This window comes from Limulus polyphemus, unplaced genomic scaffold, assembly GCF_000517525.1.
Source record: "Limulus polyphemus unplaced genomic scaffold, Limulus_polyphemus-2.1.2 Scaffold3111, whole genome shotgun sequence".
NCBI lineage: Eukaryota > Metazoa > Arthropoda > Merostomata > Xiphosura > Limulidae > Limulus > Limulus polyphemus.
In genome coordinates, this window is record NW_013668721.1 from 49901 (window position 1) to 60931 (window position 11031).

Consider the following 11031-nt stretch of genomic DNA (forward strand, 5'->3'; position numbering starts at 1 on the left):
TCGATTTATCAAAAACTTGTTATGTACTGTCAAATATGAAAATGAAGTCTTAAAATAGCACTGTAAATCATGAATCTTAACATATGTCCACTTTTTAGCATCTAATTTAATGAATGTTTATTCCCATTTCATGTAAAGTTTGTTATGATTACACACAAAGAGTTTTTAGTACTTAATCTCTTCCTTCCAATTATAGAGTTCTATCACAATACATTTGTCAGTGCACAGTTCAGGTAGCATAGTGTCATCCCTAATTTTGAACCAATGACCACAAGGAGGTAACTGGTCAGCAGCAATCTACTGTTGTTTCTATTATATTTATTATTATTATTACATATCTTTTTTAAGACCCAGTTCTCAATGTAAATAAAAGAGTAATACATTTTTAATATAAAGAAGTGAAGGTCAAGACTGTTAATCACTGCAACACTAGAGCAACAGGGCAAATAAATACAAGCCCAGCCTAGCATCAATAACATGGTATATAATTGTAAACTATGAATACTGACTCAAGTTTCCGTCTTCTTAAAATAACACAAAATTAGCTAAAATATTTAAAAGAAAATATTAAAAATATTAAGAATGTATAATCTGCATGCTTTGATAAGCTTCTTTCATGTTCACAGCATGAGCAATAGGAATCAATGGCTTAGTGTTTCCACTGTGCAAAAGTACAGTTTTTAGACTAACTTTAGATGAGTCGATAAAAAGTTTTCATTCTTGAGGATGACGTTCAGTACCTAATTCTTCCATTAGTGCATCAACATTTGTACAGAAACATAAAGTATCTTACATGCTGTAGTGAGAAGCAAGACTTTGATGGCAACTCTTGCTCCTGGAGCTAATAAGCTCTGTTTCTGTAAACGAGAGCCAAGAAGTTGTACATGCTGGTTTGATAAAGACAAGTCATGAATCAGATCATTTAGCTCTTCTTGTGTGATCAGTTGTGGCAGTTTATGTTAAGGTACCACAGGAATAGAATTACTAGATGAAGAGGATGAAGATGATTCAGTGTCTTCTTCACAGGATATATCTTCTGTTTCCCAATTCACTGTGGATGTGGCACTGAAAGACCAACCCCATCTTATTCAACCACTGTGTCAAGCCAGATGTGCAAACTGTACAACACACATGTGGAGCCCAATGCTTTTCTTGTTCACCAATTTTACACCCAAAATAGTGGTAGTAAGCGATATTTTCCTTTTGTGTGATGTTTTTCCTTCATGAAACTGTAATACATTTTCCACCAATGTAGTAGAAACTGTTTGGATGATTTTTGCACTTTCAGACTTTACTTTAACTGGAGACAGCTAACATTTCAAATGATTTTATAAAGATATAAAAGAATTTATGTTTCCAGAATTAAAGTTTAAAAGATTTAAAAAACAAAGTTTTGTAGAATTTGATTATATCATGGGTATGATGCAAAGAAGATCAGAATTTGTTTTGATTTTGCACAGAGCAAGGCAAAGTAACCGAGTGAGTAACAAGCAACTGAGAGAGAGGCATCTGACTCTGCCTGTTTTATGCTCAGTCGACGTACTTCTCAAATGCTCTAGCAAACTGAATACACGAGGGTTTCATAATTCCCAGGAGGAGTAGGTAAGCATGGAAATGAAACAAATATGGTGCAATTCGCTACAATTATATTGAGAACAAATACCATGTATGAACAACATATTTGGGATTTTACACCAATACAATACAGTCAGTGTTTGACGTTATCATAAATGTATGCCTTTTATTCATTAAACTGTCCAAGTGTTCTTAATTTCACAGCATAAATCTATTGTACTGAGTTGATTACATATTATTTAACTGATAAAACATTGAGATATTACAATACGTCAAAATCTAGAGGTGATGTAAATTCTGACTACATTTTTGAAATCAGCACCATCAGATTACTTCAAATCACTTGAGTTTTCTCCAGTAGCAATTTTTTTTTTTGTCCAATGTAATTGAGAACAAAAGCTATAAGGGCTTAAATTAATACAGATACTTTTTATCTTTTTAATTTTAATAAATATAATTTAAGAAACAAATTTTTAAGACAGTAAGCCTACAAATAAGTATTTTGCTTAACAGTAATCCATCCTATCACTATTGTTCTATTTTTCTGTCTGTTGATATTTTGGCATTTAACAATAGGCTTAGTAATTTACTATCTGCTCAATGCAGATAACAAATGTAAGCCTAATGCAGTATAAAATTGCACAATCTAAGTAAATTGATCGAAGCTGATTATTATATATTCAAAATAACTTAAAATTAATCAGACTATTTGTAAAAAATTAAGAATAACATTAAATGGGCCTTAATTAAAAAACAAAATCCCCACATCTTATCTTTCAATATCTTTAATCTCCACAGTGTACAGTATCCTCTCCTCTTCATAAAGTTTGTATTGTTTTGGTAACCCGAGGCATAAGAAGCAGCTTCAAAAACTGAATCAAAATTTGGCTACATTTTAGTTACTGTCAAGGACCAACCTCCTCCAAAAAAAAAAAAAAAAGACTTGGTGAAAATGATATATATTTACTATTCTTTGCACATGTGAAACTATAAACTCATCTGTGCAAAGTTTGTATTGTTGCACATTTTGTTGCTGTGAGATATATTATTTTCACTGTTTAATTCATATTGTTTTTGAGACTGTAACCACAACAACATTCATTTCATGAGATATTATTATTTGTAATGGAAGTAATAAGAATTGCTCTGGAAATTATAGGCTACTTACTGGTCTTACTTCTGCAGTGGGAAAAATTCTAGAGACCAATAAAAGAAGTTTTGCAAAGTCAGTTAATGTGTTAAGAGAGCCAAAATGGATTCACTACAAGGACATTTTGCCTTAGTAGCCTGTTGACTTTTTTTTTTAGGATATTGCTCATTATCTGGATGATGGTAAGGCTGTAGGTTTGGTGTACTGTACCTACCAATCTTCAGATAGCTTTTGATACTATTCAAATAGAGGATTAGCAAATACGATTTTAGGTTGTATCAACAAAAATATTAAAGTCTAAGGAGGTTATGATGTCATTGCATAGTTCATTGGAGTTTCGGACTCCAACCTCATAGATTAAGATCCATAAACTTGTTTTCTTTTGAAAAAAAAAGAAGAGTAAGAGGGGACCTGATTGAGGTGTTTAAGATTGTTAAGGATATTGATAGTGTTGATGCATCATCTTTTTTCATATTCAATAGTAAGAATTCTAAGACTAGAGGACACAAATATAAATTTTGGCACAGAAAAAGTCATCTTCAGCTTAGACAGCCTTATATTTCAACAGGGTGGTTGGCTTCTGGAATGGGGTGCCTTTGGAGGTGGTAGATGCATTTAAGGGAAAGCTTGATAAATATTTGAATGATAAGAGCTGGCTTTGAAGCTTTATTTTCTTTTCTTTTGGGCTTAGTTTAATTTAGTGAATAGGACAGCCTAAGTGGGCCAAAATGTCCATTGTTGTCCTTTAATGTCATGTTATGATATGAAATTCATACCTATGAGGCCTGGGGAAAGATTAGTTGATTGGAGAGTAGATTGGCTATAAAGCAGAAACCAGAAAGTTGCCATTAATGGAGTTCAGTCAAACTGGACTTCAGTTACCAGTGGTGAGCCTTAGAGGTCATTACATGGGCCTTTGCTTTTTTCTTATTTACATTAATTATAATGATAGGTTAAGCGGCATACATGTAGTTAGTTAATAAGTTAGCTGAATTGAGAATGTTGAGGTAGTAAAGAATCTGAATGACTTACATCAATTGGACAAATACTGTACTTGGCAAATGACTTTCAATTATAATAACTGCAAGGTAATGCATTTGAGTTATTACACTTAGTGTTAAATATTTAATATAGATGGGAACCCAATCAATAGAGTGTCAAAAGAAAATTCAAGTTTTAATTATCTCTTTATAAATATCATTGGTTAGGCTTTACTTGGAATACATTGTAAAGTTTAGGTCTTCTTATCTAAGATATAATAATATTATGCCATTTAGTATTCTGTGCAGCATTAGGGTGACCAGATTTCCAAACTGAAAAACCAGGATAGCCTTGTCCTTGCCTCTAATCCTAATTTCAAAATGGTCATTGTGCTTTTTCTTGGCAGTGTGATCTGTAATGTCTGATTTGCCATCATGTACAATTGAAAACATAGCTTTACAAATAGTGCACTCAACTTTGGTAGCAGTGAAGGAAGCTTTTTAATCTGTCCCAGTAAAAATTATTCAAAATTAAGAAAGGTACTTCAGGAAAACCAGGAGAATGCATACAATTTAATCCAGAACTCCAGAGCTTCCATGGTCCTTAGCCAAACTCTGGACCCTGCCCATAATAGGTGCACCTGTGGCACACATTCTTTCACTTCGCTTTGTCAAATAAACCTTGGGCCCCCCCACTTTTAATTTGCCTCTTCCACCTCTATTTGCTATCCATCTTACTTGCCTTTAAAAATAGAAAAGTCTTCTTTCAAATCATCTGAAAAAAAAAAGCTTTCTTTTCAGAATTTTTACACTATGATAGGTTAAACATTTTCAATAATCAAAATATCCTCGAGAACAGACCCCGACGTTTAACCATCCACCACAAATTCATCAACTGTTATAGGTCTACTCAGTACTACTAACTAAAAAGCCCTGCGCAGACCTGGGTTTCTCACCATGCCACAGTTGTAACTTTCAAGAGAGTTTAGTGGCAGGAGAATACATGTTAAAACAGTGAGTAAGTCAAGTAGGCCTATTACATTCATGATTTGATGTGGCTGACAGTTTGATGTATTTATCACAAAACAGGAACACTTTATGTGTCCCAAAACTTTTCTCTGGACAGTGGGACAAACAACCAAGCAACAGGACTGTCCTGGCAAAATTGGGACCTCTGGCCACTCTGTGTAGCATAATGTTTTAAACTTTAATTACACCATTACCTGTCAGTTTGCCTTATGATGGTTTCAATAAAGTTACAAACCTGAATAAATAAAAAAAATTAATGCAGAGGATTACCTATGTAATTTCCCCAAAAGGGAGTCAAAGGCCTCCTGGAGGGGTCACCTGTTTTACCCACTTTCACCACTATAAAGTAGTGTGTTGTCTGTCAGTCAGTCAGTCAGTAGACACTAAAATGACATCAGTAAAATGTGTGCATACCATGAAACATAACATATGAACTTCAAAAGCAAAAAAAAAATAGCTGTTACTATTAATTTTGGTTTTATTTACTCTTGAAACAGAACAATTTGGGAACCCTACACAAATACATCTAGTTTATATATATAGTTCTATATAGTTCTACTTAATATCTTATAGTTCTGTTTAATTCTATTCAATATTTTATAGTTCTATTTAATATCTTTTTGTAAGGGTGGAGGTTGGGAGTTTAATTAGTAGAAATATTAGGGTGGCTTTATTTCAATTCATTTCTACTTTAAGAAGTTTAAGGGTAACTGCCTTCCCACAACTGGCTATAGACAATGAAAGACAGTAGAAGCTGAGATGTTGTGGGTGTAAGCACTCAGCTTCGTAACCTTATTTGACTGATGATTTTTTTTTCCATGACGGCTGACTAGATTGACATCAGCATTTGGATATTGGCTGATAGATGGGATATCCCCAATGCATTTGGGTGCTATTACCACAGACATTATCCATTATGACAATAAGTTGACAACCAGGACTGATAATGGTATTACGATATTTAATTCCTTATTGTTTTATAGTGCTGATTTAATTGCCTATAAACAATTAATGTAATCAATAGTTTGTAAGCTACTTATCAATATATATATATATATATATATATATATGAATTTCTTTAAACTTCAATCACAGTAGGTGTATGTATGAACAATCAATATTAGGCATAGTTTAGAATACTGTGAAGATAATTTTAATTAGAACTAGACAAAATGAATGGATTAATTGACAATCAATTACCTATGAGCAGTGATTACAATGATTGGTGTAAGCTGATTAATCAAATTATGATTAAGTCAGTTAAATAATCAACTTATCGAAATAAGTGTTTTTGATTATTTCAACTATTCAATTAACTGAAATATGTTTATTATTAAGCCTAAAGCTACACAATTGTCTATCTATGCTCTGCCCAATTTTGAACTGTTGACCAGAGGAAAAGGCAAATAGCTGGCAGCCCTCACTGTCAACTTTTTTTTGAAATTCTAATTACAGGGAAAGGCAACAGGCTGGCAGCTGTTACTGCCAAGTATTTTGTTGTTTTTTTAACTGCTGAATAGAGGGAAGACAAATGACTGGCAGCACCCACAATTGTAACTGATTAATGGAGTTATCAATTAATTGAATAGCAAATACCACTAACTGGCCAACTCTGATTGTAGTTCTTGTTTTATAAAGGGTTTTTATTTAATTTGTACCATGTTTAATTGATATTGTAAGCAATCATATAGCAATTCACTCAGTATGTACTATATAAAGACAAAAATCTGTTTGTCTGTCACGCTGATATCTCAGCTGTTGCTGTACCAATCGACATGCAACTTGCACAAAATGGCAGTTCTTTCTGCCATGACAAGCAAGTTTTTTTTTTAATTCTTCCAGTCATATATGTATAAAATGGATGATGCACTACTTTGGGCATATAATTAGATTTGAGGGTAGGTTGGTAGAAATTGTGACGAGTAATAAAATAAAATCAGGTATATATACACTCCCTACGCTTGATATTGCTGGTGTACAAAAATCATAATCATTGGATGAAATTCCCAACTGCATTTGCTTGACTGTCAAGAAGACCCATTGACACAAAATTCCCAAATTTAATCCAACTAGAACCCTCACCTACAATTCTATAATAACCTGCATGTTTTACCCATAGCATATTCCAATTTTGAAAATGCCCAAATTAAAGAACACTTCTTCAGCTCAGCAGGCTAATAAAGCCAAAACCAGTAAGATAGTCCAACGAGAAGACCTCAAAATTCATAAAAAAACTCGCTGTCTTTACCATCACAATTAATAATTTAGAAGGTCATACAGTTGACCAAGTAGGATATGTCTTTGAAAATCAGTTTATTTTTGGGATATTTCAATCTATAAGGATTTATTGAGAACACGTGAACATAAAAATTTAAAAAAAGTCAAAATTCTAAACAAGCCATACTTAAAGTAGATGACCAAATATACATAAAAAATGTTGTTTTTGTAAAATACTAGAAATAGGATAGTCATTCTCCATAAACATGTTCATATAACATTTAGTTCGATATGATTTTGAGAAGAAATACTAATCATTATTTCCAATCATATGACAGGCATTCAGCTTGCTTATTACAATTAATACATTTCCCTAAAACACTGGTTCTCAAAACTGTAAGTTTTAAACCCACTTGAGGTCACTGGAGATATTGGGATTGATAGCAGAACAATGTATAAAAAATATATTTCTATCTTAAAATTGTCTATAAAATAATTATCTTAGCCACTTTTGTAAACAAACAAAACAAAAGCACAAAATATATTAGCACTAATGGACTTTACTGAAATATATAAGAGTACAGTAACCCCCCCTCCTCCCTACTACCCCAATTGAGTACGAGTCCCCCCATTTGCCTGGCTATGGAGGTGGATTTTGAGTTGAGAAACTTTGGAAACTCGTGCGCTAAAATGTAAAAGCACTTTCTGATCACTTATATATGTAAAAGGAAATTCATGTTTATAAAGAATATCATAATGTTTATCTTGTATGATTAAAATCAGAATTTCACAATTTTTTCTTATTTTAGTTTGTCTTAATTAAATAAGACAATAAACCAGCTATATTTCCTCTGTAAATTCAAGAAGATGGAGGCAATGGGAGTCAGTAAAAGGGGCAAATAATTTTCTCAGCTGACAAGAAAGTTATATAAATGCTGTACATTATAATATTAAAAAAAAGATGAGTAAAAATGTACAAGTCACGAAAAATGTTTTGCATATTCAAATGAACATGTTGAGTGGTGATGTATGCAAGTAAAACTAAATATTGGTGTAGAAGTGTGAAATAGTATTATTAATATTAGTAGGCTTTATCCTTTAACACTGATTTAAGAGGTGTAAGCTTACATGTACATCATACACATATTCAAATTTGATGATAATGACAAAAATATTGTTGAAATGTACATTTGTTACTACACTAAACTCTTAATAAAGTTTTTAATTATCCATTCAAGCTATCTCTATCCTTTTAATATACATGTAAGTCATAAAACTGATGGTGATAATACATATAAGAAAGAAGTAATAATCACTCATAAGACCATGCACAGCTGCTAGAAAAAAGAGAGAGAGAGAATAAGCCTTCGAGTTCATATAAAATATTATAACATGGATACAAATAGTGAAATTCAATCATTTTTTCTTTCATTCTAGCTATTTTCTAGTCAAAAATGCCACGTGGTGAATATAAAGCCTTAGGAGAGCTCAAATAATAAAAATAAACCTAAACAGTAATAAAGTATAAAAACATAAAACTTACCTGTCAAGGCAAAGAACAGCAAACCAAGAGCAAGAAAACTCCCATAGTACCAATAAATAACAAATATCACCATAATTGAGGCCCCGCACATTATCCAACATTTCTTCAGAATAAAAAGGACTATCTTGGTTACAACAGTGATCGTTGCAAAATCGGGATTTTGTTCTGGATTTGTTTTCAACTTTTTAACATTGTCATTCACCGTTATTTTGTATGTCGCGGTACCACTACCAGTGCCACTATTTGTTGTTGTCGCTTTGAACTTTGCATCCGTCCTTCCGTCATTATCGAGTGAAGCACGCACGAAAGCATTTTTCATTTGGGAAAATGAAGTCATATTGATTATAAATGATATCAATAAATTTTAATACTGAAAAATAAATTATATGAAATTATACTACGTTAAGATAACATCATAAATAGTACCCATTCGAGTAATTTCTTAGTTTACTATTACTAACAGTAACATAATAACCCACCACCGTAAGATATTCGTTTCAAAATTTTTGTGATAGATGCCGCTTCAAAGGATGTTGTCAGAGAAGACGGAAGTAGGAATCATAAAACGGCAAGCTTAAAAAAAATACTAAATTTATATTACATGGATGTAATTTTTATTACCTGTTGATGTGTAATCAAAATTAATTTTCGTTCTCTATTGCTTTCTTAGAACCTGCTTTTTTAAAGGGTTACTTGTATTAATTATATATATCTATAGAAATGAAGGATTTTAAGATCTCTGCTTTCAATTTTGGTTACATCCACAATCCTGTAGAATAAATGAAATTACATTTGTTAGAAAAAACTGAGACTGGAATTAGCACGTCAGTGAATATGCCATGTGCCATCCAAACCATCGATGCCACTGCTAACCTTTTGTGCCTGTGCAATGGACATGGACGTTTTCCAGTCTAATTCTCATTTCTTTTATCCTAAAATCATTAGAGGATTAGGCAAAGTTTCTAAATAGGGAAGGCAAGTAATAGCTCGGTTTACATAAACCCTAAAACTAAGTTACCCTATATTTTGCTCTTCTCTTTGGTAGCCCATAAGCGTCATAATTAACCCCTGTTAACCACCTACTTCATCTATGTCAGTGAGACACTGACTAACACAATTCACTAATCAAAGGGAAAAAATCCAGAAAATAAATTGCATGTCCATCAGAGGGATTTCAGGAAAAGATGAAACATCACAATTATGAAATTTGGGCTAAGCCTTGATGAGATCGTGATTACAGAAATCACTGTAACAGTTTTCTGAATGTTGTGTGAGCGAACAACTGCTAAATTGCAAAAAAAAAAAGCATATTAAAAATACCACCTGGAAAAGAAGTAATTATCAAGAGACTCAGACTTCAGTAGAGAAAAAATCATTGACTGTTGCGAAAACAACACTCAAATTGGTGGCTTCCATCCCCTACTATTCATATTGATTTTGGTCACTGGCTGATAATGTTCATTAATGTAAATAATTTGGGGATAATATAGCCCTCACGTCGTGCATTCAATTACAGTTTCATATATGATAGAAAACGTTTCAAGTAGAGGGACGCTCGAGGCATTATTAGCCTTCATATTCTTCCAGCACAACCGTTATGTTGTATTTTGTGTTAGTTGATACATTTATTTATGCCTATATAATTAATTTGTAATTGGTATCTCATGTAAGATTGCTGGTCATTAAATTTCCTATGTAAAGTATATTATAGTTGGATGTGTAGTATCCTAGCTGATTACAGTATGACATATACATGTTATCTACAAATGATCATGTACAATTTAAATGCATTAACTTTAAAATGAAGAAAAAATAAAATATGTAGTAAAGAATATACTGGTATGTGAAACAAAACAAAAAACAAGTTTTATACCAATTCCACATAATTGTACATATATTTTTCATTCGTCAAACTCGTTGTCAAACACATGTTCTAAACTTACACTATTTATTTTCCTGTAACTTAATATTGGGTGTAACTAAAATCAAATGTTCATCAGTCTTAAGTCTAGAGAACGTGGCACTCAGGGTATTGGTCCTAAAGCAACTTGACAGGACATTGCCATGTGCCTTATTGTTAATAATCCACCATTTGGTTAATTTTTACTAAATATTGTATTTTCTCTCTCAAAGGACTAATTATGAACAACTAATTTTATTTCACCCTTGTTTTTACCAAACAGACAATAAAAATGACCATAGAGAAACTTATGGCCTTTCTGAGCAAAGATATTCACGTAGATAAGTTGTTAAATAATGTAGAGTTAAATAGCAAATCCTTTTAAAGAAAAACACCTTCTGTGATCGCCATGAAATTATAAAAATCTGCACACTAAAGTATTCTGGATAGATACAGACTCCGCCCAAACTAATCAGGTCCAATGACCTATAATCCTCAAAGAAAGGACTGTGATTATGAAGAATGAACTCTCTGATCCTAAAAACTATTGCAACGAATCTAGGCATATCACCAGGTGATTTTAACAAGATAATGAAGAAGGATTTGAAAATGATGAGCACTCACACACTGTAGGTTC

The 11031-nt window shown here is 32.5% G+C and overlaps 1 protein-coding gene across 3 annotated transcripts in view; it reads right to left on the reverse strand.

Moving 5' to 3' along the window:
• LOC106468684 (protein ABHD13-like) overlaps nt 1-8990 on the reverse strand; it is a 48150-nt gene extending 39160 nt beyond the window's left edge. For all 3 annotated transcript variants that reach the window (XM_022397049.1, XM_013929123.2, XM_022397048.1), the window contains exon 1: nt 8495-8990. In XM_022397049.1, the coding sequence (XP_022252757.1) occupies nt 8495-8831 (337 nt within the window). In that variant the 5' untranslated portion in view covers nt 8832-8990. The remainder of the gene's footprint in view (nt 1-8494) is intronic.
• Nucleotides 8991-11031: the final 2041 nt, after the last annotated feature.